Source organism: Ovis canadensis, chromosome 14 (genome assembly GCF_042477335.2).
Source record: "Ovis canadensis isolate MfBH-ARS-UI-01 breed Bighorn chromosome 14, ARS-UI_OviCan_v2, whole genome shotgun sequence".
Lineage (NCBI taxonomy): Eukaryota > Metazoa > Chordata > Mammalia > Artiodactyla > Bovidae > Ovis > Ovis canadensis.
In genome coordinates, this window is record NC_091258.1 from 76,767,597 (window position 1) to 76,794,474 (window position 26,878).

Here is a 26,878-nt window from a genome sequence, read left to right on the forward strand (position 1 = left end):
CAAACGTCCCAGGAAGGTAGCTACAGGGATTCACAGTTGGCACCTGAAAATGTAGGTTTGGGCAGTTGAGCCTCTCTGAGAAGGCCCAGGGTGTGGGCAGTGTGGGCTCCGTGCCCTGAGCTAGGAGCATGGAGGCTTGCCTTCTGGGCCTGGCCCTAGGGGAACTTAGAGGGTGGAGTGAAGCCTATTTGCTGGTGAATTTCAGGCTTAGTCTCCTGTCTGGATATCTGAATACCCTGGCCTCCAGAGAGGGTCTTCTGGGTCCTAGAATCCGGTATCTGGCGCCCGGTTCTCTGGGCAGCCGCGGAGTCTGAGGTGGAGAGAAGCGGACTGGATGCCAGGATGGCTAGACTAGAAGGCAGAAAATCCTCCGGACCAGGATAAATATCCGTGGGTGTTCTGGTGGTTCCAGGCTCGGGGGCTAGACGAGGGGTGGGGCGGCCTCTCCACTTACGGAACACGCACGCGCGCGCGCGTACACACACACACACACACACATAGGCTCTCTCACACTCATACACGGAGGCGCACACGCGCACACACCGGGGTGGCTCCATTCGGCCGCGCCCCCGCCCCGCAGCGCTCTGCGATCAGCACCGGGGACAGCGCCAGTCACCCGCGTGCGGGGGCGGGGTCCGGGCTGGGCCGCCGCCTCTGTGTCTCTCCGGAGGGTCCCTTCTAGCTGCCGCACAGGTAGGAGCCGCTGGGACCCCCTCCCCAAGCTCCATCTTCATTCCCATCCGTAGAGAGATGCAGCGTGTGTGTGTGTGTGTGTGTGTGTGTGTGTGTGGTGGAGGGGCTACCTGGGGAGACCAACAGATGGAGGGGGAGGGCTGGAGCCTGATTCGGAGAGAATGGGACTTAAAGACAGGTGTGGAGACAAAGAGCCACAAGGAAGGGAGACGCAGGCGTGGAGACAAAGAGCCACAAGGAAGGGAGGCGCAGGCGGGGGAGAGGGTGCAAGACCTTGGTAGACAGGGACCAGACAACAGGCAGAAGCCAGCTAACCCAGACGGGGGAGCGGCGAGAAGCCGGTGGGGAGATGGACAGAAATAGGGAAGGCGTCGGTTTGGAGAATGGTGGCCCAGGCGGTCACGAGGACAGGTGTGAAGACAGAGCTCGGGGCGCGCGGGCGAGACAAACAGGCTTAAAAGGATGTGGGGGCCCAGCCAAGGCAGCAGGGCAGACGCTCGCCGCCCACATTCTCCGCAGGGGTGGGAGACGGAGGGCAGCATGAGTCTTCACGTCCCGTTCCGGGGCAGGTGTGGAGGGAGGAGCCAGCTGCGGGCGCTAGCACGGACCGGCAAGGCCGCGTCCTCCCCAGCTCCGCTTGTCTCGGGTGTCAGGGTCTGGGGTCCCAGGCGGAACAGGGCTCCGAAGCCGCTAGCCCCGCGGGGACTCAGCTTGTGTGCGTAAGCCCCGCCCGTTGTCTTAGCAACAGGCCGTTGCCGAGGCAACCAGCACTCCCTTCACCCCGCCCGAGCCAAGCCAGCCGTTGCTCTGGGCAACCTGGTGCGCCGGTTCCCACGCCCGTCTTCGCCCACGACTGATTCAGGCCCCGGGGAAGGGCAAGAAAGGAGCAGAAGTCATCGGGACTGGATTCCTAGGGGGCCTAAAGGGAGGGGGCGTCCCTTTGGACGGGAACGTGCTCCCGGAACCCACGCCTAGCCTCCGCCCTCCGCAGCAGGAAGGCTGAAACTACAACTCCCAGCATGCCTCACGGTAGTCGATCGGTTCCTACACGGCCCCCGCCCAGAGGGCCGATGGGAGTTGTAGTTCTTTCTTGTTCGGCGGGCTCAATGGACTCACAGGGTGGGTGTGGGGGGCTAGGGCGTTTGGGTGCATCCACAGGAAAAACCATAAGACCTCGTCGTCATGTTCCCGGAGCCTCCAACACCCGGGCCTCCAGCGCCCGACACGCCTCCTGACTCGAGTCGCATCAGCCACGGCCCCGGTGAGCGAGACTTGGGGCGGAGTGGAGGGAAAGCCTCGTCGGGATTCTCGGGGGCGGGATCCGGATCGGGTGTTTTCAGGATGGTGGGCTGGAAAATGCGGGTGAGGTCATAGTAGGAATCCTGGATTGGAATCTAAATGAAATGAATAAGGAACGGGTTTGCAAGAAAATGAAAACCCACATCAAGGGTGTGGAATAGAATGGAACCTTGGATTGGTGAACTGGAAGGTCCACCTCTCCCTTCTTTTAAACATAGGGAGACTCGGGGAGAGGTTAAACCTCCTTAAAGCACAGGGGTTGAGCAGAAAAATTCGAATGAGGGTAGAAGAGGAGGTAGAACTAATAAGCAAGAAAATCCAGACGGTGTCAGCCTGCCATAAGGCTTCAGTTTTATATACGAGATGAGCTGGAAGGAAAACATGGGAATAAAATGGAATGGACATGGCTGGAGGGAAAACAAGGCCAGGATTTCAGCTAGCACATGGTCCATCCAGGTCTGAATGACCGGGTTGCTTCTCGGGGCCTCAGTGTTTGCTGTTTCCATACCCTCTGCAGTGCCCCCCTGGGCTCTGGCCACCATCCTGCTGGTCTCAGGCCTCCTCATCTTCAGCTGCTGTTTCTGTCTCTACCGGAAGCGTTGTCGGAGGCGGATGGGCAAGAAGAGCCAGGCCCAAGCCCAGGTTCACCTTCAGGAAGTGAAGGAGCTGGGCCGGAGCTATATAGACAAGGTGTGGCCTGACCCAGTCCCTCAGCCCTGGCCGTTTCTGCACCCATGCTCCTCTCAGTGGCCCAGCAGCTCCCCTGTGTGTCGAGCCCTAAAGTGGATCTGGGGACCTGGAGGTGAACCAGACATTCCCAAGAACCTCCAATCAGATGGGGAAGTCAGACATTCACACAGACATTCACGACACAGGGCAGTATGTGCCACATTAGAGGCAGTATGGGGCATATGGGAGCACAGAGAAACCAACCAGCTGACAGCCCAGAAGGTCTGAGAAGGCTTCCCGGAGGTGACTTCTGTGTTGAGACCCAGAAGGACTCAGTTAACTGAGAGCAGAGAGAATGACATTTTACCTCAAAGGAAGAGCACGTGCTGAGGCCTGGAATCCAGATTATGAGGGATGTTTGGAGAACAAACTCAGTTTTCACAATAGCTGGGATATAGCATAAAGGTATACTGTGCTCTAGGCTTCCCAGGTGGCGCCAGTGGTAAAGAACTTGTCTGTCAATGCAGGAGACATAAGAGACAAGGGTTTGATCCCTGGGTTGAGAAGATCCCCTGGAGGAGGGCACAGCAACCCACTCCAGTATTCTTGCCTGGAGAATCCCATGGATGGAGGAGCCTGATGGGCTACAGTCCATGGGGTCACAAAGAGTCAGACACAACTGAATGGACTTAGCACACACGCATATATTCTGTGCTTGAGGGTGAGGCTTCTAGAGAGCTCAGTGGTACCCACGTAATGAAGGGAACTGGGAGCCACAGAAGTTTTGAGCGAGAAACGGACAAGGTCACATGGGCTTTAAGATGAATCCCCCGGAGCCCACGTGCAGGACAGATCTGGAGGACAAGGAGACAAAGGAGGAGGCTGGAGGGCAGTCCGGAGAGGTTGACGCAAACATGAGTAGGAAGAGGCCATTGGCACGGAAAGCCACAGGTTCAGGTATCTGAGCATTATACCTCCAAATGCAGAGCGGAATGAGGCTCTCCTGGGAGCCAGAGAGTCCTAGGTTTCCAACCCAGAGTAACTGGCTCTGTGACCTTGAGAAATTGACTGTCTGTCTCTGAGCCTCGAGGTCGTAGTCCGTGACTAGTGTTTCCTCTCCTCCCTTTTCAACAGATAGCTGTTATAATGATCACCCGTAAGGGATGCCCTTTAGGGTCCTGGTGTCCAGTCTCCAGCCCTCTCTCCTAAAGCCGGGAGCTCCAAACCCCGTCAGCATCAGAATCTCTTTGGGTCCTTGTTGAAATGCAAGTCCTGGATCTTGCGCCACTTACTGAGTCAGAATCTCGGAAGAGAAGGCATTCTACCACACGACGACTACTACTATTCACATTACATCTAGAAAATCAGTGACTAGAAGTCTTCTGACTTCGTTGTGCTAGTTTAGAATGGCAAGTATGCACTATATATGCCATTTTCCCTCCAAGTTTTTCCATCCAGGATCACTAATCAACGTGGCAATTTGGACCATCACCCCAGTACATCCATTAACGTGTGAACTAAAATCTGCGTCCATCCCGTAGGCAGAGAGACACTGTCAGCGCCTGTTCTTTTAGTCTAGGCATGACAAACACACTGCATGTGCGTCACCGCATCTGTGTGCTACCGGTAGCAGATATCACTAATCAAACACTGACCAGCATACCACCCTGTGTGTTGCCATGGCGCGTCTCCGCCTGTGGCAGACATCACTAGTCAAACACCGACTCTGCTTAGCTTGCAAATGTTCAGGTTTAGCCAGAGGGTTCTGTGAGTCTCCCTTGGCTTCTGGGCCTGGAGGACACTACAGTCCGGGGAGGAGTTCACCTGCCCTTGCCCCTGGCTCCCTAAGGTGCAGCCAGAAGTGGAGGAGCTGGAGCCGACGCCTTCGGGACCAGGGCAGCAGGTGGCTGAGAAGAATGAACTAGGACGACTGCAGTACTCACTGGACTATGATTTCCAGACTGGCCAGGTGGGTGTGGAGGTGGAGGGAAGCTTTGAACGGGAGGGCACCAGGAGTTCTAGTCCCTTTTTGGAGGAGGCTTCAGAAGGGAAGCTGAGACTAGGGTCCTCTCATCACTGTCCAGCTGCTGGTGGGCATCGTGCAAGCTGAGGGACTGGCAGCCTTGGACATAGGCGGCTCCTCTGACCCCTACGTGCGGGTCTACCTGCTGCCAGACAAACGGAGGCGGCACGAGACCAGGGTGCATCGGCAGACGCTGAACCCTCACTTTGGGGAGACTTTTGCCTTCAAGGTGAGCTCGTGGCCTCAGGGCTCCGTGCTCAGCAGCCCGTCCCCAGTCTGGAACACTGGCGCCACAGTCCCTTCAGCTTTTACTGGTGGCAGCTACCACCAGCTCTGTGGACTATTCCACTGGACCCTGTGCTGTCCCTTCGAGAGCAGTGCTGGTCCCTGGACTGCTCCGCTGGCCCTTGGGCTGTCCCATTTGGGCTCCATGGACACCCCCGACTCTTCCTTTGGCCCCCCACTGCCCCGACTCACCGCTTTCCACGTGGATGTGCTGCGCCTCACTTTGTGCTTTCTCTGCGCCCGCCCCTCACCCAGGTCCCCTACGTGGAGCTGGGGGGCCGGGTCCTGGTCATGGCGGTGTACGACTTCGACCGCTTCTCCCGCAACGACGCCATCGGGGAGGTGCGAGTTCCCATGAGCTCCGTGGACTTGGGGCGTCCAGTGCTGGCCTGGCGCGAGCTGCAGGCGGCACCTCGCGAGGAGGTGAGCGCTCGTGGCCACGCCCCCACGGCTGGGCCCTCCCACCCCAGACCCGGGCCAATCAGCACAGGCGTCCAGGTGGGGGCGGGCCTCGCTCCGGACCGTACCATTCCGAGCAGAGGGGGCGGGAAGGAAGGTCGCAGAGGGGCTGCAGGAGGAGCCCGGGCTCCGGGGACCGGTCCTTCTTCCTCTCTCAGCAGGAGAAACTAGGAGACATCTGCTTCTCTCTCCGCTATGTCCCCACGGCCGGGAAGCTCACCGTCATCGTCCTGGAGGCCAAAAACCTGAAGAAGATGGACGTGGGAGGGCTGTCAGGTGTGCGGAAGCCGCAAACGACTGCGGTGCTGGGCGGAGCCGGGTCTCAGACTCAGGCTCCCGCAGTTTCTGGGTCCCCGAAGGTCTCACCGGGGAGAGGAAGGTCCAGGCTGCCGTGGACGATTTAGATTCGATTTGGGCACAGAGAGAGGGGGGCCTGAGGGGTCTGTGGGCTGTCTCTGTGTTGTTCCGAAGAGCCTCGGGCATTCTCCCTGGATTCAGCAGAGTGAGGGGAGCTATGATTCCTCCTCCCTCCCCCCAGATCCGTATGTCAAGGTCCACCTGCTGCAGGGCGGCAAAAAGGTGCGGAAGAAGAAAACCACCATCAAGAAGAACACTCTGAACCCCTATTACAACGAGGCCTTCAGCTTTGAGGTGCCCTGTGACCAGGTCCAGGTGAGGGCACAACTATCCACCGCCCCTGCCAGAGCAGCCTTTCCCCTGAGCCCCAGGCCCTTAGAAATGCCCGTTGCTAAGGGAGGAGAGCCTCCTTAGCAGCCCCTAGGAGTCAGGTCTTGGGGGTCTAATTATGTTCTCAGTCTCAGTTTCCCCCATGAGGACCAGAAAGCCCCGCCCACCCAAGCCAGACTGGATGCCCAGCACCCGTAGGAGCTCTGGTTACTGAGAAAAAGAGACCCTCAACCCTAAGGCCAGGCCCACCCACCCATTTAACAGTCTTGAAGATGTGCCCCCATTAGGACCCCGCACCCTAAGGAACCTTTGAGCAACAGAGGTCCTGAGGGTTTATCTGCTTTAAAACCTGGTCGCAGGAAGACTCCAGTACACTCCTGTAACCATCCAGCAGGGCCCTCACCCCCTCCCTCTCCAAGCTCCAGATGAAGCCTTAGCCCAGGCACCTATGGAACTCAGGAAGGGGGTCTCCTTAGCAATGATAACTGAGTCCCTCCGTGTGCGTCCTTACCCTACTTTCTGTCTCCTCTTCCTCCCCTGCCCACCCCAGAAGGTGCAGGTGGAGCTGACTGTGCTGGACTACGACAAGCTGGGCAAGAACGAGGCCATCGGGAGGGTAGCCGTAGGGGCAGCGGCCGGGGGGGCTGGCCTGCGGCACTGGGCAGACATGCTGGCCAACCCCCGGCGGCCCATTGCCCAGTGGCACTCACTGCGACCCCCTGACCGAGTGAGACCGCCGCCAGCACCCTGATGCCCACCCTCAAGCCCCTGCCCCCAGGCCCCTGCCCAAAGCCACACCCATGCCCACCTTTAAGGCCAACAACCCCCACTCTACCCGTTCCTGCCTTCTCCCCCATTATGCCAATCATGATAACTTACCAACTACCCCGATACAGCACATACCCAGAAGCCCCAGGGGCCCCTGGGGAAAGGGAGGCAGTCTGGCCTCCCCCCACCCCAGGGTCCCGCCCTCTGCTTTGACAATCAGTGATCCCAGCCTACTATCCCCTTGGCTCCCCATGCCCTTTCCTGCACAGGATCACCCGCTCCTGTCCCCAGTCTGATTCCTACACCACTCCTGGGACCAAATAAACACTCAGCAACTTTGCTGGCCTGCACCAATGCTCCTTGATGGGGGTGTGCAGGGGTGGGGGCTGGGAACCCAAGAGGGGCCCTCCAGGGGTGGGATCACACAAGGGCGAGGACAGGGCTGCCCATCCTGGAAATACACACGGAAACTCCCCCACCCACTCCCCCACCCCTTCATCCATCCACCCTGTCGCCAACCTACTGTCCCATTCACTTCTTCGTCGGTTCATTCACTCAGCCCTCAAAGCTTCAGTTTCCTCATCTGAAAAAATCATGATCATGGTAATACCTACTGCCTGTTTGCTCTGAGGAGGCAGTGAGAATTCACTTATTCATGAATTTTTCTGCTCCCTTGCCCATGATTTATGTAGATTTTCATACCCATATTTCCCTCCCTTCTCTTTTTCCCCTTCCTTTCATCATCTGGGGTGCAGTTTCAACCTCTGGTCAGGGAACTAAGATCTCAGAAGGCATGTGGCATCAGTCAGCCAGTTCAGTGGCTCAGTCGTGTCTGACTCTTTGTGACCCCATGGACCGCAGCCTGCCAGGCATCCCTGTCCATCACCAACTCCCGAAGCCTACTCAAACTCATGTCCATTGAGTCAGTGATGCCATCCAACCATCTCATCCCCTGTCTTCCCCTTCTTCTCCCGCCTTCAGTCTTTCCCAGCATCAGGGTCTTTTCCAATGAGTCAGTTCTTCACATCAGGTGGCCAAGATGCGCCCCCCCCCAAAAAAAAAGAGACACTGCCAAGAGCCAGATCATATAGGTGCTAGGAGATAAACCTAAGGCGCTGGGATTGTGTGTACCTGCAGTGAGGACCCTCAGGAGGTTTTAGAGGGAAGTGGCATGGCTTGGTCTACTTTTAAGATTCCTCTGGTGCCTCTGTGGAGGAAGTGTTTTGGGGAGTGGTAGTGATGAGGATGAAAGGCAGTAAGTCTCGCTGGAGAAAGTCAGCATCTGGGGCTCCAGTGGGCTGAGAGACTAGAACCCCGGAGGGACTCAGCCATCACTTCCTTCCCAGCGCCCACGACTGTCCTCACCAGGCAGACAGACCCCCATTCAGTCCACCACGCGCTTGCTGACTTCATGTTACCCTTCCCACTTTACAGAGTGGGAAATTAGGGTAACTGACTTGTCTAAATTCATGCAGCTGGGGGAGGAGAGGAGGCAGAGAGCCAGCACTCCGTGGGTGCTGTTCCCTGAGCTGAGTGGTGGGGATGATCTAGAGACGTGTCTCACTTAAGTCCCTGACCTTGTGGGACTCCCAGACAGGTCAACTCATTGCATCGAATTGCAAGGGGGATTCTTAACCACTGGGCCACCAGGGAAGCCCTTACTGCAATTTTTAAATAAAAATCGAAACTAATACAAAAAAGAAATCCAAGATGGAAAAATATTTAAAAATTAATGGCAGGATCTGATCCTTCATTTGGCCCTCTCTGCTTTAGTCTAATCCTGGCCCTCTTCTAATAAAACTTTATTTACAAAAGTAGACAGCCTGTGCTCATAGTTTGCCAATTTCATTTCTTAAACGACTGCATTAAAATAGCATTTTCTTCCTACAGGTACAATAGTTGTAACTAACCTTGAGACCATTGATAATAGTAAAATAAAATAGGAAGTGGTGCATTTTGAGTATGGTCGCTTTTATTTAATGTATTTTACTGAATTCAATTTTTAGTAATTAATTTAGTAAAACTAATTTTTAGTACTGATTGTGTGTAACAACCAGGTCACAAAGTTCCCTAAAATTTAGCAACCAGGGGCCAGTGCTGGCTGGTCCCAGCACTTACCACCTGGTAAGAGAAGTCCCGGGTGGCAGGGCCAGGGTGAGAGGGAAAACGGGGACACAGAAGTGTACAGTTTGAGGTCTAGTTCACCTCAGTTTAACTTGGGTTTATCAAGATTCGGTTCCTCTGTCTAAATGTTGGATCGGTCCAGGCCTCCGGCTTCCAGAAATTTGGACCGCCCCAGGCTCCGTCCCAGCCTCTCCTGGCCCCGCCCCTTCGCCAGCTCTGTTGTCATGACGACCGCGTCCTCAAGCCCGCAAGCCCGCAAGCCCGCAAGCCCGCAAGCCCGGTGGTCGTCGGTCAGCGCTTCCACTGGCCAAAAGTTCGCAGCCGGCAGGTCTCGCTCACTCTCATTGGCCAGTTGATCGCGGCGGTGCCAACCTGCACACTCCCATTGGCCGAATGAATGAAAAGGGCGGGGACTATGGGCAGCAGTTGAAGAGGACCCTTTGGGCCTTAGCGCAGCCCCGAGCAGGGAGGGAGGGAGTGTCTTGGATTATTTGGAAGGATAAAGGTGAGGCGGGTGTGGAAGGGGTGAGAAGTCGGGGCAGGTGCGAGGGGAAAGAGTGGGCAACGGAGACTCGATGTTTGGGGATTCCCAGGTTGTCCGGAGCGCACGGCGATGACTACGCCGGCAGGCTCGGGCACGGGCTTTGGCTCTGTGTCCTGGTGGGGCCTGTCCCCGGCAGTGGACCTGCAGGCTGAGGGTGAGTTCCCCGCTCAGGATCACAAATCTTGCGACGCAGCCGCTGCCTTCACAGCCAGGCAGACAGAGCGCTAACGTTCTCGGGGGCTCCAAGGGCGCCCCCCGCCCAGTGGGCAGCCTAGATGCCTCTGTGGACTCCGAGTTCCGGAACGCTTAGAGGCACAGCTCCAGTTGAAACCGAGGCCAGGGGTGCAAGTCCTGCTGAGGGTGGCTGCAGGGGACGCTCTCCAGGCCGCGAACTCCAGCCTGCTATCATCTTCTCAGGTCCTCCTGTGGATCCAGATTCTCAGGCCGAGAACCCCGAGCTAAATGTCCTGCTGTTGGGTTCAGTGGATGGGCGGCACTTGCTACGGACCTTGGCCCGGGCAGCTCTCTGGCCTCGAAGGAGGTTCCACGTGAGCTGGGATTATGGGTCTTGGAAGGAGGAGGATGAAGATGAGAGTCCAATTTCCTGAGTCCTTGAGGGAGAAGGGAGCTGGGGACCCAGACTCCCTCCTGGGGAAGGATGGGGCTGGAGTTGGGGGCTCCTGGGTTGAAGTGGGGGAAAGTGTCTAAAGATGGGGCCTCCTGAGTAGTGATGGAAAGGAGGGTTCTGAGTGCCCACGTTTCTGTGATCGAAAGAGCGGGACTGGTGCACAAGTCTCCGGGGTCCTGTGGAAGGAGGGGGCTGAGATTTTCGACTCCTGGGTCTGCTGGGAGCCAGGGACACAGATCTCAGAATTGTTCTTCCCTGCCCGTCCTTTTAGTTTTATGTGCTGGAGAATAATCTGGAAGCTGTAGCCCGACACATACTGATCTTCAGCCTAGCCCTGGAGGATCCTGAGAAGATGGGGCTGCAAGGTCAGCAGACACCCAGGCCATCTGGCCCCCAGCTCCTTACCCCTCCCCGCAGGAGTTCTGGCATTCCAATGGTGAAATTAAGCACGTTGCGCATTGTTCCCTATTCTATCACTTGCTCACTCACTTGGTAGCCCTTACAGCCTCAGCTCTTCCTACCTTTGAAATGGGGCTAAAAAGAAGGCTTCCGAGAATCATTCAGAGAATTCCAGGAGATAATCCACATAAAACTCTCAGAACTGTGCTTAACATAGTGTAAGCATTCAAAACCTCCTGATGAGGGAGAAGCCCAAAAGAGATCCAGGGAGTTCCTGAGAGGTCATGAGTCCCCCGGATGTGGGGACCATTTGGCTGAGCTGAGCTCTGTCTTACCCAAAGCCTCCCTCAGGCTTGAGTCTCCCCTAGTGAGAGGTATGAACCCCAGGGAATCTGCCTGGAGGAGGCATCCTTGGAAGTGAGACTATCACAAGGGAAGGGGAGGAGGAGGATTTGAGTGGGAAATTGACTGTTTTCCAGTAATAAAAACTTCAGCTTGGTGCCTAGAGCCAATCGTTCCCCCCTAGACTCAGGCAGGCTGTGTTCAAATTCGACTCTGCTTGCTGTGTGACCTTGGGCTAGTGTCTATCCCTTTCGGGGCTTCTGTTTCTACATTTATAAAATGAAGATCCTAAAAATTCTTCCGCCATAGAATTCTTATAAGAGTTTAATGAAAAAAAAAATGCATGGCGCCTGGCTTATGATATAGACTCCACACATATTAGCGATTATTGTTACCATGATTAAGGATGGTAGGTGTCATTAACAGCCCAGGGCTTTCAGAAGACATTGCACAGATTTCTTAATGCATCTTGTAAAGGCTCTTAAACTAGAACTTATCTAACCTAACTAAAAGTATATCGTTCCCTCTTATAAGGTTCTTAAACAACTCAGTTCAGTTCAGTTCAGTTCAGTTCAGTTGCTCAGTCGTGTCTGACTCTCTGCAACCCCATGAATCGCAGCACGCCAGGCCTCCCTGTACATCACCATCTCCCAGAGTTCACTCAGACTCACGTCCATCGAGTCCGTGATGCCATCCAGCCATCTCATCCTCAGTCATCCCCTTCTCCTCCTGCCAGCATCAGAGTCTTTTCCAATGAGTCAGCTCTTCGCATGAGGTGGCCAAAGTACTGGAGCTTCAGCTTTAGCATCAGTCCTTCCAAAGAAATCCCAGGGTTGATCTCCCTCAGAATGGACTGGTTGGATCTCCTTGCAGTCCAAGGGACTCTCAAGAGTCTTCTCCAGCACCATAGTTCAAAAGCATCAATTCTTCGGCGCTCAGCCTTCTTCACAGTCCAACTCTCACATCCATACATGACCACAGAAAAAAACCATAGCCTTGACTAGATGGACCTTAGTTGGCAAAGTAATGTCTCTACTTTTGAATATACTATCTAGGTTGGTCATAACTTTTCTTCCAAGGAGTAAGTGTCTTTTAATTTCATGGCTGCAGTCACCATCTGCAGTGATTTTGGAGCCCAAAAAATAAAGTCTGACACTGTTTCTACTGTTTCCCCATCTATTTTCCATGAAGTGATGGGACCAGATGCCATGATCTTCATTTTCTGAATGTTGAGCTTTAAGCCAACTTTTTCGCTCTCCTCTTTCATTTTCATCAAGAAGCTTTTTAGCTCCTCTTCACTTTCTGCCATAAGGGTGGTGTCATCTGCATATCTGAGGTTATTGATATTTCTGCCGGCAATCTTGACTCCAGCTTGTGTTTCTTCCAGTCCAGCGTTTCTCATGATGTACTCTGCATATAAGTTAAATAAGCAGGGTGACAATATACAGCCTTGATGTACTCCTTTTCCTATTTGGAACCAGTCTGTTGTTCCATGTCCAGTTCTAACTGTTGCTTCCTGACCTGCTGCTACTAAGTCGCTTCAGTCGTGTCCGACTCTGTGCGACCCCATAGATGGCAGCCCACCAAGCTCCCCCATCCCTGGGATTCTCCAGGCAAGAACAGTGGAGTGGGTTGCCATTTCCTTCTTCAATGCATGAAAGTGAAAAGTGAAAGTGAAGTCGCTCAGTCGTGTCTGACTCTTAGTGACCCCATGGACTGCAGCCCACCAGGCTCTTCTGTCCGTGGGATTTTCCAGGCAAGAGGACTGGAGTGGGGTGCCATTGCCTTCTTGGGTCTTAGTCGTGTCCAACTGTTTGCAACGCTATGGACTGTAGCCTACCAGTCTACTGTGTTTGTGAGATTTCCCAAGCAAGAATATTGGAGGCGTTTGCCATTCCCTTCTCCAGGGGATCTTCCTGATCCAGGGATCAAACCCTGGTCTCCTGCATTAGCAAGCAGATTCTTTCCTGCTGAGCCGCCGGGAAGCCCTAGTTCTGTCTTACAAGATTCTGCTAACACACACAAATCTTCATCTCCATCTCTATATAACCTTTCCTTTTTTTTTTTTTAACCTTTCCTTTCGTAAGGCAAGAGAAACTTAAGCAGGAAATTCAGGATTGGGGTTACCTGCGGGGCTGGGGCGTAGGAATAGGCGAGGAGACCCGGGTGAGGTGCGAGTTACTCTTCATGTTTTAGCTTTTGGGATGGGTGGGGAACTTGCCTGGGTTGGCCATGTTCATTACACGACTGTGGGAGAATACCATCTCTATAAACTGGTGTCGCCATCACGGATCTCACGTGTGGACTCACCCCTCTTCTCCCTCCATTATTTTCTCCCTACTCCCCGCAGAGAGGAGCGAGACCTTCCTGGAGGTGTGGGGGAACGCGTTGCTGCGCCCCCCGGTGGCCGCCTTCGTGCGCGCCCAGGCCGGCCGCCTGGCTCACCTGGTGCCGGAGCCCGACCGCCTGGCGGAGCAGCTGCCCTGGCTCAGCCTGGGCGCCCTCAAGGTGCCTCCGCGTGGCCTCCGACCGTCCCCGCCGGGGACCCGGGTGGCGGCCGGGCTCCAACAGGGTCTGCGTGGATGGAGCGGCCTGAGGGCTCCCCGGCTCCCACCGAATGGCCCAGGGGGTGGCCTCTGCTCTCGGAGCCTCGGTCCCTTCAGCGGAGAGCTGCGAGAATCGTTCCCCACGCCCCGCTGGGGAAGGGAGGGTCGGGGGGAGACGCCACGGTCCCTGCAGCCCCCTCTCCCTCGTTCTCCCCCACACCGGCCTGGCCGCGCAGTTCCGCGAACGCGACGCCCTGGAGGCCGTGTTCCGTTTCTGGGCCGGAGGGGAGAAGGGGCCGGAGGCTTTCCCCATGAGCCGCCTGTGGGACTCGAGGCTGCGCCAGTACCTGGGCTCCCGCTACGACGCGCGGCACGGCGTCAGCGACTGGGACCTGCACATGAAGCTTCACGACCGTGGGGTGAGGGCTGCGGGCGGGGCTGGGGTCCCGGCCCCGGGGGTGGAGGAGGCGGGGCTGGGGTCCTGGGTCCCCGGGGTGAGGAGGCGGGGCTGGGGTCCCCTGTCCTGGGGGTGGAGGAGGAAGGACTAGGGTCCCCGGCCCCGGGGGTGGAGGAGGCAGGGCTGGGGTCCTGGGTCCCGGGGGAGGAGGAGGAAGGGCTGGGATCCCCTGTCCTGGGGGTGGAGGAGGAAGGGCTGGGGTCCCGGTCCTGGGGGTGGAGGAAGCGAGGCTGGGGTCTCGGGTCCCGGGGGTGGAGGCGGGGCTGGGGCCGGTAAGCTTCACAGAGGCCTCTTTCCTCTCTCCCGTCTCTTTCCAGGCCCGAGTCATCCATACCCGCGAGTTCAGGCGCTGGAGGGACACGGGCGTTGCGTTTGAACTCAGAGACTCCAGCGCCTATCACGTGCCCAACCGGACCCTGGCGTCCGGTCGCCTCCTGAGCCACGTGCGTGCGCCCTGGCTGCCGCTGATTCTCGCGGCTGGCGAGCCCCAGAATCCGGGTTCCCCAACATTATCCTCTCTCTCTGCTTTCCCAGCGCGGGGAGCGCGTGGCAGCGCGCGGGTATTGGGGGGACATCGCCACGGGGCCCTTCGTGGCCTTCGGCATCGAAGCGGACGACGAGACCCTCCTGAGGACCAGCAACGGGCAACCAGTCAAGGTTTGAGGCTGGAGGTGCTGGGGCCCGAGAAGGTACGCGAGGCCCCGCCCTGCCGCCTGGGCCCCGCCCCCGCCTCCAGCCGCCCCCCAGCCGCCCCGGCCCCGCCCCTTGCTACCTCCACGTGACAGCCCCACCCCCTCTACTTCCCAGGCCCGGTCTGGAAATCTAAGTGCGTCCGCCAGATACCTGCTCTGGGGGTAGGGGCGTGGGAAGGGGAGCGTTCTCTAGGCCCTTCCGTGCCACCGCGGCCCTGCGGTCCTAGCTCAGCGTCTGGCCACGCCCCTTCTACCCCCAAAGACCGCAGGCGAGATCACCGAGCACAACGTGGGGGAGCTCTTCCGAGAGATGGCCGCCTGGGGGCACCCGAGAGCCGCCGAGGGGGACCCGGAGCAGGTGCAGGGCGGCGCCGAGGGAAGCCCGGAGCCCGGTAAGCCGCGGACCCGGGCTGTTCCCTTGAGGTGGCAAGCGGGGCTGGGGCACTCACATCTGGGGGAGAGCGGGACCCGGACCCTCGTCCCAGGCTTCAGGCTCCGGGTATTTGAAGTACAAGTATGGATCGGTACGGTGTCTAAAGCCTGGACAAATGACCTCCCCTTCCGACATCCGGTCTGTTTTTCACTCTTCTCTTTGAATTTCTCTCCCTTTTCCAACTCTTGACACCATCCTTACCATTCTGAATTCCATTAGCAGAATTAGCAGAATTGTGATCCCACGTGCAGATATTCAAGAGGCGAACATTTTAACGAGGTTCTACGTTTCAGATTATACCGCTGGAGAATCCCCCGACCCAAATCTGGTCGTGCCTCCGTCTACCCATTACCTAGGTTGGCCCTCCCGGGTGAATGAATGACTTGTGTGGCCATGGGTCACCCACTCTCTTTTCCTCTCGTGAATCTCAGTTGCCTAGTCTGTAAAATGGGTTTCTGCCTGCCAGACCAGTCTTCCCAGAATTTTCCAGGGATCTACCCAAGAGAAAGGAAGACAAAAGGCCTGAAGACGGACGAGGAGAGTCATCTCCAAGCTTCGAGTGTCTGCCTAACCCTGCTAGTCTTCCCTTCCCCGGCAGCCCCTGTCCTGGAGCCCTTCACTGTCCACTTCCTGCCCCTTGATTCTGCCCACACCCTCCACCACAAGAGCTGCTACAAGGGACAGTTCCAGCTCCTCTACGTGGCCTGTGGGTAAGAGGACCTGGGAGGCGCCCAGATCTTCCTCACCCAACCCCTCCTCCCTCAGACCCAGGAATCTAGGCCCCCAGACCCTCCTCAATCAGTGTCCAGGTCCCCAGCCTCCCTTCTTCTCTCAGAACCTGAAAGTCCGAGCCTCAGCCTTCCCCTTTTCTCTCCACAGGATGGTCCATCTTCTGAGCCCAGAGCTGGGGGCCTGCGTGGCCCCCAGAGGACGCCTGATTGTCGAATTAGCCCAGTGAGCCAGCAGAGGGCAGGGCGGGCAACTTCCAGGCCGGGGGCGGAAAGCGGGGGCCCCCTAACCCGCCGCTTCCTGGTTCCAGGTTCCTAGTGGACCTGCGGCAGGAGCAGCTGCATGCGTTCTCCCGCCGGGTCGGGGAGCTAGCACAAGCGGCTGGATTCGCCCCACAGTTGGGGGGCAAGCCCTCGGACACCTTCGCGCGCTTCTACAAGGCCGGGGACTCAGCTCCCGGCCACGAGGACCAGGCTGTGGAATCTGGGACTCCGCCCCCTGAAGTCCTGGCCCCGCCCCTTGAGGCAACCGACTGGCCCTCTGAGGACCGGACCCAGCCCCTTGAACCGGGGACCCCACCCTCTGAACCCCTCAAACTGACCTCAGAGTCTCAGGCTTCACTCTTGGAGGCTTCAGTTCCGCCCACAGGGAGTCAGGCCCCTAAATCAGAGAATCAGAATGTTCCTCCAGAGACCAAGTCCGCCATCCCCGACCTCTAAACTCCGGTCATAGAAGGAGAATGCGCCTCTAGAATACTCTCAGCAGTCTCACTCGGCGCCAGCGGTGTCGCTAGCATTTCGGATTCCATTCCTGGGATTCTATATTTATTCCTAGAATTCTAGACTGTTCTCTTGAGTTCTGCCTTTCACTCCCAGACTCTGAAAACAGCCTGGAGCTCTAGCTCTGGGGCTCTGCTCAGGCCCTCTGCGTGGTCCCCTCGTCTCCAGGCGTCCCATTCCTAACTGGGGGCTGGGGTGTCGCCTCGCACAGGCTGGTCTACCCTCAGGTGGGCCAAGTAAAGAGAGCCAAGAACTCTTCTCCAGGTGTCTGTGTCTTTCCTGCCCTCAGTCTGTCTCCAAGAATGGGAGAGGGAGGGGGTGTGGGGGGGTGAGCAAGAGGTGAATTTTTATGTGCTACCTGCTGAAGCATATTAAAAAGCAGAGACATTACTTTGCCAACAAAGGTCTGTCTAGTTAAGGCTATGGTTTTTCCAGTAGTCATGTATGGATGTGAGAGTTGGACTATAAAGAAAGCTGAGTGCTGAAGAATTGATGGTTTTGAACTGTGATATTGGAGAAGAGTCTTGGGAGTCCCTTGGGTTGCAACCAGTCCATCCTAAAGGAAATCAGTCCTGAATATTCATTGAAAGGATTGATGTTGAAGCTGAAACTCCAATACTTTGGCCACCTGATTCGAAGAGCTGACTCATTTGAAAAGATCCTGATGCTGTGAAAAATTGCAGGCGGGAGGAGAAGGGGACAACAGAGGATGAAATGGTTGGATGGCATCACCAACTCAAGGGGCATGAGTTGAGTAAACTCCGGGAGTTGGTGATGGACTGGTGTGCTGCAGTCCATGGGGTCGCAGAGTCGCACACGACTGAGTGAATGAACTGCTGAAAGCCTGGGCACCCCACACCTGTATCCTCAAGTGAATCAGCAAACTGTACTGATTGGGTAACAGGTTTGGGGCACTGAGGCTGAGCATAACACCGTGAGGAAGTTCCAGCCCTCAAGGAGACTGCAGTTTAGTGAAGGGGCAGGGCCTAGACTCCTGGGTCTGAGGGAGGAGCGCTGGGGGTCTGGACCCCCAGGTCTGAGGGAGGAGGGGTGGGGGGCCTGGACCCCTGGGTCTGAGGGAGGAGGGGTGGGGGCCTGGACCCCCAGGTCTGAGGGAGGAGGGGTGCGGGGCCTGGACCCCTGGGTCTGAAGGAGGAGGGGTGGGGGGCCTGGACCCCCAGGTCTGAGGGAGGAGGGGTGGGGGCCTGGACCCCCAGGTCTGAGGGAGGAGGGGTGCGGGGCCTGGACCCCTGGGTCTGAAGAAGGAGCGGTGCAGGGCCTGGAGCCCCAGGTCTGAGGGAGGAGAGGTGGGGGGCCTGGACCCCTGGATTTGAGGGAGAAGGGGCTGGATTCCCAGGCCACCAAGGTGAAGGGGTGATCCAGCTGGAGCATGGCCCGCCCCACCCCTCACGCGCCCCGTTATCTCGAATCCTGGGCAGGGGGAGGAGGGGGCAGCAGTATATTTAGTCTCCGTCCTCGCCCTTTATCTCAGTGTCCTCAGTGAGGTTTGAGCAGACCGGACGAGACAAGTCCCAGGGACCTTCAAGGTCACTCCGGACGCTCCCTCCCTGACCCTCCAAGAGCTCCTTGCTCCCGGGGTTCTGCCTCCCTCAGCTCCTGGCCTGAGACCCAGCATGGCGGACCGGTGAGTGAGGACTGGTAACCTGGGCTCTTGAGGCCGGAGGCGGGTGGGGGCTCATCTCCCGGGTCCCTGTGAGGAGTGAGAGTTGCGAGCCTGGACTCCACTCTGAGAAGGAGGTAAGGACAGGAAACCCGGGTGTCCGAATGAGGTGAGAGTTTGGGACTCCAACCCCTAGGAGCCGAGAATGGGGAGCTGGTAGGCCGGAACTGTGGTCAGAAAGGCCTATGGGGTCCCTTGGGACATGGACTAGACAGGACCCAGGCCCACCAGTAACCCGCTTTCTTGGTTTCTCTCCCTCCAGGAGCGGCAGCAGTACGGTGAGAGCGGGCGTGGGCTGGCCCCGCGTGCCCGGGGAGGGGGCTGCGGGAAGGGCTCTGGGGAGAGAGACTGCAGCCCTGGAAGACGGCAGGGAGACGGGTTGGGGAGGGGGGGTCCCCGTCGTGACTCAGCTCCGTTCCCCCAACCCCAGGCGGGGGACACGGTCTCCGCGCCCCCTCCTGTCCGACGCCGCTCGTCAGCCAACTACCGCGCCTACGCCACGGAGCCGCACGCCAAGGTGAGGTCGGGGGCCAGCGAGGGCGCGGGGCCGGTCGGGGGGCGCCTCGCAGGGTTTAGATTCAGGTTCTTAGGGCACTGGCGTCCTGGGGAGGCGGGGCGGAGCCAGGGCCCTCATGGGACTTTGGTTGTGGGCGGAGCCCAAGAGGAGTAAGGCCTTTATGGGACGGGCTTAGCAGAGGGCCGACGTCTGATTGGTGCGAGCTTGAATGTGGGCGGAGTCCCGCCGCCTCCGCACCCGAGAACGCTTAGAGGCGGTGGGCGGAGCCTAGCTATAGGCCCCAGATTGGTGGATGGGAATGAGGGGCGTGGCTTCCCGCGGGCTGGAGTTGGAGGAGGGACTTGACTTGAGCGGGCGGGATTCTGATACTCCTCCCGCCGTCCTTCTTCGGATCTTCCTCCGTCATCCTTCCTTGCTGTCTTACCCGGCAGAAAAAGTCTAAGATCTCCGCCTCGAGAAAACTGCAGCTGAAGGTACGGATGAGCCCGCGGAAAAGCTAGGTGTCTTCAGGGGGCGGGTCCTGGACGTTGGGGTGGGGCTTCGGGTGAGCGACTGGGCGGGGCCTGAAAAGTTTGGCGGCGGGATGGCCCTGCCAGGGAGGGCTGGGGCCCGGGAATGATGCACATCAACCTGGAGGAGGCAGGTCTCTGGAAGCCGGCCTGGGATTAGAGGGCGGGGCCCGGTGAGGGTGACCACCCCGCAGCGTCCTCATCCCAGTACTGGGCCGCGGTTCCCGGCACCCCCTCCCTAGACCCTGATGCTGCAGATTGCGAAGCAGGAACTGGAGCGGGAGGCCGAGGAGCGGCGAGGAGAGAAGGGGCGCGCTCTGAGCACACGGTGCCAGCCCCTGGAGTTGGCCGGGCTGGGCTTCGCGGAGCTCCAGGTACTGGTTCTAACCAGGGACTCCGGCCCGGCCTAGGCTCCCAGGTTCCTAGTGTCCGATCTTGCGTCCCTTGGGACTCAGGGGCATACTTACGATGCCCCCACTCTTCTGCTCAGGACCTTTGGGCCCAATTTGCCAATTCTCACCCTTAGGAGTTCAGAAATGTGGCCCCCAGCTGCCTACAACCTCAAAACGCAGAGACTGGTTCCTCCAGCCCAACTCCAGTCCAGATTCTCAGAACCTCTGACTTTAGAACCTCTAAAGTTCCCCAGGGTCTGACTTCAATCTACTCCTCCAGGTCCCCAACCCCTCCTCCTTCAGACCCAGGAGTCCAAATCCTGGGGTTTCTCCTCACTACACACACCGCATTCCTCCACCAGGACTTGTGCCGAGAGCTCCACGCCCGAGTGGACAAGGTGGATGAGGAGAGATACGATGTGGAGGCGAAAGTCACTAAGAACATCACTGAGGTGGGAGGCACTGGGCAGCCTGGGTCCCTTTGGGGTAGTGTGGGATGATTCAGGCTCTGGTCTCAGCCTGGCCCCTTGCAGCTCCTTACAGCTGCAGACACCAGGAGACGCAGGACAACTCTGTGAACCTGGCAGGGAGGGGCCAGAAGGATGAGCACAATAGGGTCAGGGATGAGCACAAAAGCCAGGAGGGGACAAAGCAGGAAATATGTTTGTGAACATTTGTGGCTGGAGCCTCAAGTGTTGGTAAGTCAGCTCAAGTGTGGGCCAGGGACCTGTGAGATGCATGTAACTGGACTGGGATGTGTCGGTGGCTTTCAGAGATGAGGCCAAGGCAAATTGGGTATCCAATTACAGGATGGGGAGCTTGGATTTCATCCTGAAGGTGGTAGAGGCCTGAACTAGGGAGAGCCTGGCTAGGGATAGGAGAGAAGTGTAGGGTGGAGAAGTGAGGTAAGCAGGAAGAGGAGGGGGGTCTCCACCTCCCTTTATGGCTTCACCCAGATCGCAGATCTGAACCAGAAGATCTTTGACCTTCGGGGCAAGTTTAAGCGGCCCACTCTGCGTAGAGTGCGGATCTCTGCAGATGCCATGATGCAGGCACTGCTGGGCGCCAGGGCTAAGGAGACCTTGGACCTGCGGGCCCACCTCAAGCAGGTGAAGAAGGAGGACACGGAGAAGGTGAGTGTGGCTCAGTCCAGGAAAGGGGGTGCTTGGGGGAGGAGGGAGTGGGCAGCAATCCTAGGGCCCAGCCTGAGGGCGGGTGATATTTGGAGTTGTGGGGAGAAGTATCTGGTAAGGGTCCTCCACAGGAAGTCTAAGAGGGGCACAGGAAATGCAAGAGTAAGATAGGATGTAGAAGAGAAAGACAGGGAGTGCATTAGGGACAGTGGAAGTGGCGAAGAATCAGGAGGTACATGAGGGAGACAGGAAGTGCATGAGGGAGAGGAAGTGCAGGAGGGAGACAGGAAGTCCAAGAGGGAGACAGGAAGTGCATGAGTGAGAGAGGAAGTGCAGGAGGGAGACAGGAAGTGCATGAGTGAGAGGAAGTGCAGGTCGGTCACAGGAAGTGCAGGAGGGAGACAGGAAGTGCAGGTCGGTCACAGGAAGTGCAGGAGGGAGACAGGAAGTCCAAGAGGGAGACAGGAAGTGCATGAGGGAGAGAGGAAGTGCAGGAGGGAGACAGGAAGTGCATGAGGGAGAGAGGAAGTGCAGGAGGGAGACAGGAAGTCCAAGAGGGAGACAGGAAGTACATGAGGGAGAGGAAGTGCAGGTCGGTCACAGGAAGTGCAGGAGGGAGACAGGAAGTGGGGCATATTGGAAAGGATTGTCTGAGGGGACAAGAAGTATTCCAAAACCAGACCCTGCAATGGGCATCTGGAACAAGTGACCCAGCAGGCGGGAGGGCAAGTGGAGGCTACCAGGAAGACACGCTAACCTCTGACCCACCCCCTCAGGAAAACCGAGAGGTAGGAGACTGGCGCAAGAACATCGACGCGTTGAGTGGAATGGAAGGCCGCAAGAAGAAGTTTGAGGGCTGAGCTGACTGCCCACTGCCCTGACCCTGGCCTCGAGGATGACCCCGAGGAATAAAGCTTCTCTCTGAGCTGGGGGTGGCTGTCTGTCTACTCCTGGGGGCGGGGCGGGCGGTTAGGTGTGAGAGAGGCTGGAGAAACCGGGGCAGGAGTGGTACCAGAGCAGAGTTGGGTCTCCACGTGGGAGGACACAGAGGTGCCGAGACCAAGGAGACCAAGGCCCGGAGACAGATACCCGGAGGCACAGACAGATGGAGTCAGCGGCACAGCCAGAGAGAGGCAGGCAGAGCCCCAAAGGCACAGGGGAAACAGATGCGCAGGAAGAAGTGCACAGAAAGAGGGGATAGAGAGACAGATATACACAGTGAGACAGAGATGGGCTTACCTCGGAAGAGAGAAATAAGGACCCACAGAGAGAGACACAAAGAGGCCACACACATACACGCACGCACAAGAGCTGGGAAGCTAAAGACAGACACACAGCTGGAAGACACAAGGGGCTTCCCTACTGGTGCAGTGGCTAACACGCTGTGCCCTCAATGAAGAGGGCCCAGTCCAATCCCTGGTCAGGGGACTAGATCCCACACGCCACAACTAAGACTCAGGGCAGTCATACACATAAATTAAAAGAAGAGGAAGAAGACAGGAGCTGAGTCCCGGACAAGTACTGAGAGACCTGTGGGACACAGACACCCACAGACACAGGCTGGAGTGCAGAGACACCCCCAGACATAGGCTGGAGTGGAGACACCCCCAGACACAGGCTGGAGTGGAGACACCCCCAGACACAGGCTGGAGTGCAGAGACACCCCCAGACACAGGCTGGAGTGCAGAGATACCCCCAGACACAGGCTGGAGTGGAGACACCCCCAGACATAGGCTGGAGTGGAGACACCCCCAGACACAGGCTGGAGTGCAGAGACACCCACAGACGGACACAGACACCCCCAGACACAGGCTGGAGTGCAGAGACACCCACAGACGGACACAGACACCCCCAGACACAGGCTGGAGTGCAGAGACACCCACAGACGGACACAGACACCCACAGACACAGGCTGGAGTGCAGAGACACCCCCAGACGGACACAGACACCCACAGACACAGGCTGGAGTGCAGAGACACCCACAGACGGACACAGACACCCACAGACACAGGCTGGAGTGCAGAGACACCCACAGACGGACACAGACACCCACAGACACAGGCTGGAGTGCAGAGACACCCAGAGAAACGCAGAGAGAAGAACCGGCAGACAGAGTGAAGAATTCAGAGACACAGAGGTGCGGAGAGAGGCGAAGAGAGCCCCAGAGTCAACCCCCGAGAAACAGGGAGACAGAGGCACTGCGAAGCCCAGAGGAACCCCTAGAGTTCAAGGTCGCGGCTCGCCTGGGAAAGGGGAGGGGGATACCAAAAAAGATCAGTGTCAGATGGAGGTGGGGGGGTGAGGTCCCGCAGAGTCTGGCACCGCCCTCCCCCACCCCCTCACACACCTGCTGCCCCGCTTTAGCGCCTGTTGTCACCAGTGTGGAATCCCGGTGGCAGACAAAGGGATGGGGGTGGGGAGGGGGGGACAGAGGTGGGGAGAAGCTGAGACGGACCCACACAGACCAACATAGATGGAGAGTCACGGAGACAGAGACAGACAAGAAACTGTGTATGTGAGGTGACTGCCCAGAGAGAGACAGATAGAAAGGGCCCTTTATCTCCTCTATCTCCTCCTTTTCATGGAGGAGTAAAATCTCCCTTGGACCCCTTTCGTCAATGAACCTCCTCCAAGGACCGACTGTAGGGCTGAGCCCAGTGGCTTCAGAGCACGGGGTGCCGGGGCCTGGGGAGGTGGGGAGTCCGAGGGTGACCTGACCCAGCCCGGAGTTCCTGGACAATGCTTTTGGGATGAGGGAGAGGCCTTGGAACGGCCAGGAGGTGCCTGGAACCCTAAAGTGGAGCCAAAGCGGGGGCTGGGGGGGTAGGGGTGGGGGTAGGGGCGGGCAGGGCCACCTCAGAGCTGGGCTGAGACTTTGAGGAAAGGAATCCTCTCCCCCTTCCCCCGCCCTGGGGCGGGGCTCAACCTCTGGCTATAAACCGGGGTGCTTCAGCCTGCACAGCAAGATTTCTCCCCACCACTCTCTCACACCTCTGCTGACCCAGACTCAGGTAACAGCCCCCCGTGATCTCCAGGGGTGTCCTCGGGGGAGGGGCAGAGGGATGGGAGACATGAGAGGTGAGGAGGAGAGGTATGGAGGCAGATGTGAGGGGGCCAGCCTCCCGGGACTGGGGATGGTGGGGGAATGTATGAGGATTTGGGGGTTATAGAATCTAGGGATGCCCTGTTTGGGTATCCCAGAATAGAACACCTTAGGGCCTTGGAACTGTGAGTCCGAGGGAATCTCAGAAATTGAGAGTCCCTGAGCTTGGACGGCAGACAGTCTGAGTGTCAGGACTAGGGGTCCGTGTCTGTGGATTTAGGACTTAAAGTCACAGAATCTGAGGCCTCATGGCTGGAGGTAATATAATCTGTAGTGTCATATTGGGGATAGCAGCAATCAGGCCTCTGAATTTGGGTGTACAGATTTTTGGGGTCTCATAATCTTGAGGTTTCAGAATTTAGGTCAAGACCTAAGGGATCAAGATTTTAGAGTGTCTGGGCTCACAACCTGCAGGATCCACAGTTGGGGGGAGGGGTCTCAGAATCTGGAGATAAAAGGACTTGCTGGTTTTCAGAATTCGTCAGTTAGGATCTGTGTGTATTGGGGTTTGGGGAGGTCTCACCTGGGCACCTTGGGGATTTCAGAGATGGGGGTGTTAGTATTCAGGGGTCAGGATGAGGCCTGGGGACAGAAGCTGCTCTTGTGTGTCATTGTCCCCTCCGTGGCAGTGGATGAAGGTGAAAGGAGGTGACAGGTGGGCAGATAACCCGCCAAAGGGGAGGGGGCCCTGGGAGTGGGAGAGGACAGTGGGGGTGATTAATTCTCCCAGAGCCCTCACCCCCGCCCTGCCCTCGGATACTTCTCAGGAGATGTCCTCTGCGTCACCCGATGTGACATCCCCCCAAAATAGACCCTGGGGGCGGGGCAGCTATTGTCTTCAGGCCACTGTCCCTTCCCAAATACCTTCTCCTAATCCAGACCCAGATCAGGTTCCCACGGACTTGTCATAAGACAAAAGGGGACAGCTGTGGAGAGGGGCGGGGCTGCAGCCCAGGCTCGGCCCCACCTTACCCTCAGTGCCCGGATCACCGGATCAGTAGTTTGAGGAGGTGGGGGGCCAACCCCTCCTCCCTCAGACCCGGGGGTCCAGGCCCCCGGCCCCTCCTCCTCAGACCCAGGAGTCCAGGCCCCCAACCCCTTCCCCCTCAGACCCGGGGGTCCGGGCCCCCTGCCCCTCCTCCCCAGAGCCAGGGTCCAGGCCCCCTGCCCCTCCTCCCCAGAGCCAGGGTCCAGGCCCCCTGCCCCTCCTCCCCAGAGCCAGGGTCCAGGCCCCCTGCCCCTCCTCCCCAGAGCCAGGGTCCAGGCCCCCTGCCCCTCCTTCTCAGACCCAGGAGTCCAGGCCCCCAGGCCCTCCCCCCTCAGACCCGGGGGGCCAGGTCCCCGGTCCCTCCCCCTTCAGACCCGGGGGTCCGGGCCCCCTGCCCCTCCTCCCCAGAGCCATGGTCCAGGTCCCCGGCCCCTCCTCCCCAGAGCCAGGGTCCAGGTCCCCGGTCCCTCCCCCTTCAGACCCGGGCGTCCAGGCCCCGGCCCCTCCTCCTCAGACCCAGGAGTCCAGGCTCCCAGCCCCTTCCCCCTCAGACCCGGGGGTCCAGGTCCCCGGTCCCTCCCCCTTCAGACCCGGGGGTCCAGGCCCCCTGCCCCTCCTCCCCAGAGCCAGGGTCCAGGCCCCCTGCCCCTCCTCCCCAGAGCCAGGGTCCAGGCCCCCTGCCCCTCCTCCCCAGAGCCAGGAGTCCAGGCCCCCGGCCCCTCCCCCCTCAGACCCGGGGGTCCAGCCCCCCAGCCCCCCGCCCTTCCGGACCGCACCCCATTCGGCCTGTTCTCTGCTGTCCGTAGGTCACACCAGGACCCCAGGATGTCGGACGCCGAAGAGCAGGAATATGAAGAGTGAGTGATGCTGGCGGGAGGGCTGGGGGCCTGGAGCGGCGGAGGCCCCTCCCGCCTCCGAGGCTCCTAATTCCCTCCCTCCCTCTTTCCTTCCCCCGGGTCCTCAGGGAGCAGCCTGAAGGTGAGTGGGGCGCGGGCTAGCCTTGGCGGGGGTGGGGTTGGGGGTGCCTTGCAGCATCTTAGCCCACTCCGCCCGACGCCCGCGCTCCTGGTTCGCACAGCCTGTGCGTGGGAAGCGCTCTCGGTTCCATTTGCCGCGGAGGCCCCGAGGGGCCCCCCTGTCGGTCTCGGATCGGACTCGACCCGATCCCGGTTCTCCCTGTGCCCCCGTCTGGCGGCCCCCACCCGTCCCCGGGACCCCTAACGCCGCGCCCTCTGTGCCCTACCCCTTGCAGAGGAGGAGGCCGCCGAGGAGGAGGAGGAAGGTGAGGCGCCGCACTCCGCAGGTCGGAGCCGGACGCAGGGCCGGGGCCGGGGCCGGGGCGGGGGCGGGGATGCTCGGCCGGGGCGCGGGCGGCCGGGCGGGCTCAGCCTCAGCTCCTCTAACAGCCTCTCCCCTCTCTCCCCTCCCCGCCCCCCGCGCCCGCGCGCGGTCGCTCCTCTCCCCGGGCCCTCAACCCCTCGCTTCTCCTGCGCCCCCTCCCAGCCCCCGAGGAGCCGGAGCCGGCGGCAGAGCGAGGTAACCGCGGCTGCTTCGCTTCCGGAGAGCGATCCCGGGGCCTCGGGGTCCCTAACTCTGCGAGGACCCGCTCCGCGCCCCGCAACCCGCGCCCGGCCCGGCCCTTTAAGCCCGGAGCGCGCTCGCGCCCTCTGCTGGCCGCGAAGGGAACCAGCCTCGCGGAGGCTTTAACCTGTTCCCTTCCGTCTTAAAGGGACCGACACCCAAGCCTTCTTCCCCAGACTGGAGGGACACGCACAGAAGGGTTGGGTGTTTGCGGAGAGGCACCCCTCCCTCCCTCTCGTCTTCGCCTGTCCCTTACTTTTCTCCTTCATATACATTCAAAGGTTGGGGCCTGGGTTGCTGTAGGGGCTGGCGGTGGTGGTGGGGTCTGGATTCCTGCGGGGAGGGGGCCAAGGACACAACTCCCGGGTCGCCGAGCGAAGAGAGGGCATGGGGCCTCCCTGCACTGCTAGGTCCTTAT

At 58.7% G+C, this 26,878-nt stretch overlaps 4 protein-coding genes and 1 long non-coding RNA gene across 12 annotated transcripts in view; 4 read left to right on the top strand and 1 right to left on the bottom strand.

The window, feature by feature from the left end:
* The first annotated feature begins 479 nt into the window (after positions 1-479).
* On the top strand, positions 480-7,222 carry SYT5 (synaptotagmin 5). 3 transcript variants are annotated; one of them, XM_069549463.1, is made up of 9 exons: positions 480-693; positions 1,831-1,954; positions 2,510-2,682; positions 4,511-4,630; positions 4,746-4,913; positions 5,225-5,392; positions 5,587-5,704; positions 5,967-6,100; positions 6,666-7,222. In XM_069549463.1, exons 2-9 carry the CDS (start codon positions 1,876-1,878, stop codon positions 6,864-6,866), a joined length of 1,161 nt encoding a protein of 386 aa, XP_069405564.1. In that variant the 5' UTR covers positions 480-693; positions 1,831-1,875; the 3' UTR covers positions 6,867-7,222. The 3 variants fall into 3 exon arrangements, with proteins under 3 accessions (XP_069405564.1, XP_069405565.1, XP_069405566.1); XM_069549464.1 differs by having other exon boundaries at positions 502-693; positions 5,590-5,704; XM_069549465.1 differs by lacking the exon at positions 480-693 and having other exon boundaries at positions 1,797-1,954; positions 4,517-4,630.
* On the bottom strand, positions 2,321-5,416 carry LOC138418295 (uncharacterized). Its single transcript, XR_011248498.1, has 3 exons — positions 5,162-5,416; positions 3,029-3,176; positions 2,321-2,788 (listed from the first exon to the last, which is right to left on the bottom strand). It is a non-coding gene; the product is annotated as an uncharacterized lncRNA (long non-coding RNA).
* A 2,024-nt stretch (positions 7,223-9,246) lies between the features above and the next one.
* Positions 9,247-16,814, top strand: DNAAF3 (dynein axonemal assembly factor 3). The gene is made up of 12 exons (XM_069549472.1): positions 9,247-9,512; positions 9,601-9,705; positions 9,969-10,099; positions 10,451-10,544; positions 13,271-13,428; positions 13,703-13,885; positions 14,241-14,366; positions 14,458-14,580; positions 14,878-15,007; positions 15,647-15,758; positions 15,928-16,002; positions 16,088-16,814. The coding sequence occupies exons 1-12, from the start codon at positions 9,401-9,403 to the stop codon at positions 16,494-16,496; spliced, it is 1,758 nt and encodes a 585-aa protein (XP_069405573.1). The 5' UTR covers positions 9,247-9,400; the 3' UTR covers positions 16,497-16,814.
* A 1,332-nt stretch (positions 16,815-18,146) lies between these two features.
* On the top strand, positions 18,147-21,713 carry TNNI3 (troponin I3, cardiac type). Its single transcript, XM_069549480.1, has 8 exons — positions 18,147-18,201; positions 18,500-18,515; positions 18,668-18,754; positions 19,186-19,227; positions 19,506-19,637; positions 20,018-20,107; positions 20,612-20,788; positions 21,565-21,713. The coding sequence occupies exons 1-8, from the start codon at positions 18,191-18,193 to the stop codon at positions 21,646-21,648; spliced, it is 639 nt and encodes a 212-aa protein (XP_069405581.1). The 5' UTR covers positions 18,147-18,190; the 3' UTR covers positions 21,649-21,713.
* Positions 21,714-23,217: 1,504 nt separating this feature from the next.
* TNNT1 (troponin T1, slow skeletal type) overlaps positions 23,218-26,878 on the top strand; it is a 13,590-nt gene continuing 9,929 nt past the window's right edge. The window contains exons 1-5 of one of the 6 annotated variants that reach the window (XM_069549473.1): positions 23,262-23,299; positions 25,686-25,736; positions 25,844-25,857; positions 26,132-26,161; positions 26,383-26,415. In XM_069549473.1, coding sequence (XP_069405574.1) covers positions 23,262-23,299; positions 25,686-25,736; positions 25,844-25,857; positions 26,132-26,161; positions 26,383-26,415 — 166 coding nt within the window. Of the gene's footprint in view, positions 23,300-23,735; positions 23,800-24,895; positions 25,295-25,544; positions 25,741-25,843; positions 25,858-26,131; positions 26,162-26,382; positions 26,416-26,878 lie in introns of those variants that run through there. The other 5 variants (XM_069549476.1, XM_069549475.1, XM_069549477.1 and 2 more) reach the window with 5 other exon arrangements.

Coding starts and splice junctions, on each gene's coding strand:
- SYT5 (XM_069549463.1), top strand. CDS start 1,876: ATGTTCCCGGAGCCTCCAACACCCGGGCCTCCAGCGCCCGACACGCCT. Junction 2,683..4,510: donor GCCGGAGCTATATAGACAAG/GTGTGGCCTGAC, acceptor TGGCTCCCTAAG/GTGCAGCCAGAAGTGGAGGA. Junction 5,705..5,966: donor GGACGTGGGAGGGCTGTCAG/GTGTGCGGAAGC, acceptor CCCTCCCCCCAG/ATCCGTATGTCAAGGTCCAC.
- TNNI3 (XM_069549480.1), top strand. Junction 18,755..19,185: donor CCACGGAGCCGCACGCCAAG/GTGAGGTCGGGG, acceptor CTTACCCGGCAG/AAAAAGTCTAAGATCTCCGC. Junction 19,638..20,017: donor TGGGCTTCGCGGAGCTCCAG/GTACTGGTTCTA, acceptor TTCCTCCACCAG/GACTTGTGCCGAGAGCTCCA.
- DNAAF3 (XM_069549472.1), top strand. CDS start 9,401: ATGAATGAAAAGGGCGGGGACTATGGGCAGCAGTTGAAGAGGACCCTT. Junction 10,545..13,270: donor TGAGAAGATGGGGCTGCAAG/GTCAGCAGACAC, acceptor TACTCCCCGCAG/AGAGGAGCGAGACCTTCCTG. Junction 16,003..16,087: donor CTGATTGTCGAATTAGCCCA/GTGAGCCAGCAG, acceptor TCCTGGTTCCAG/GTTCCTAGTGGACCTGCGGC.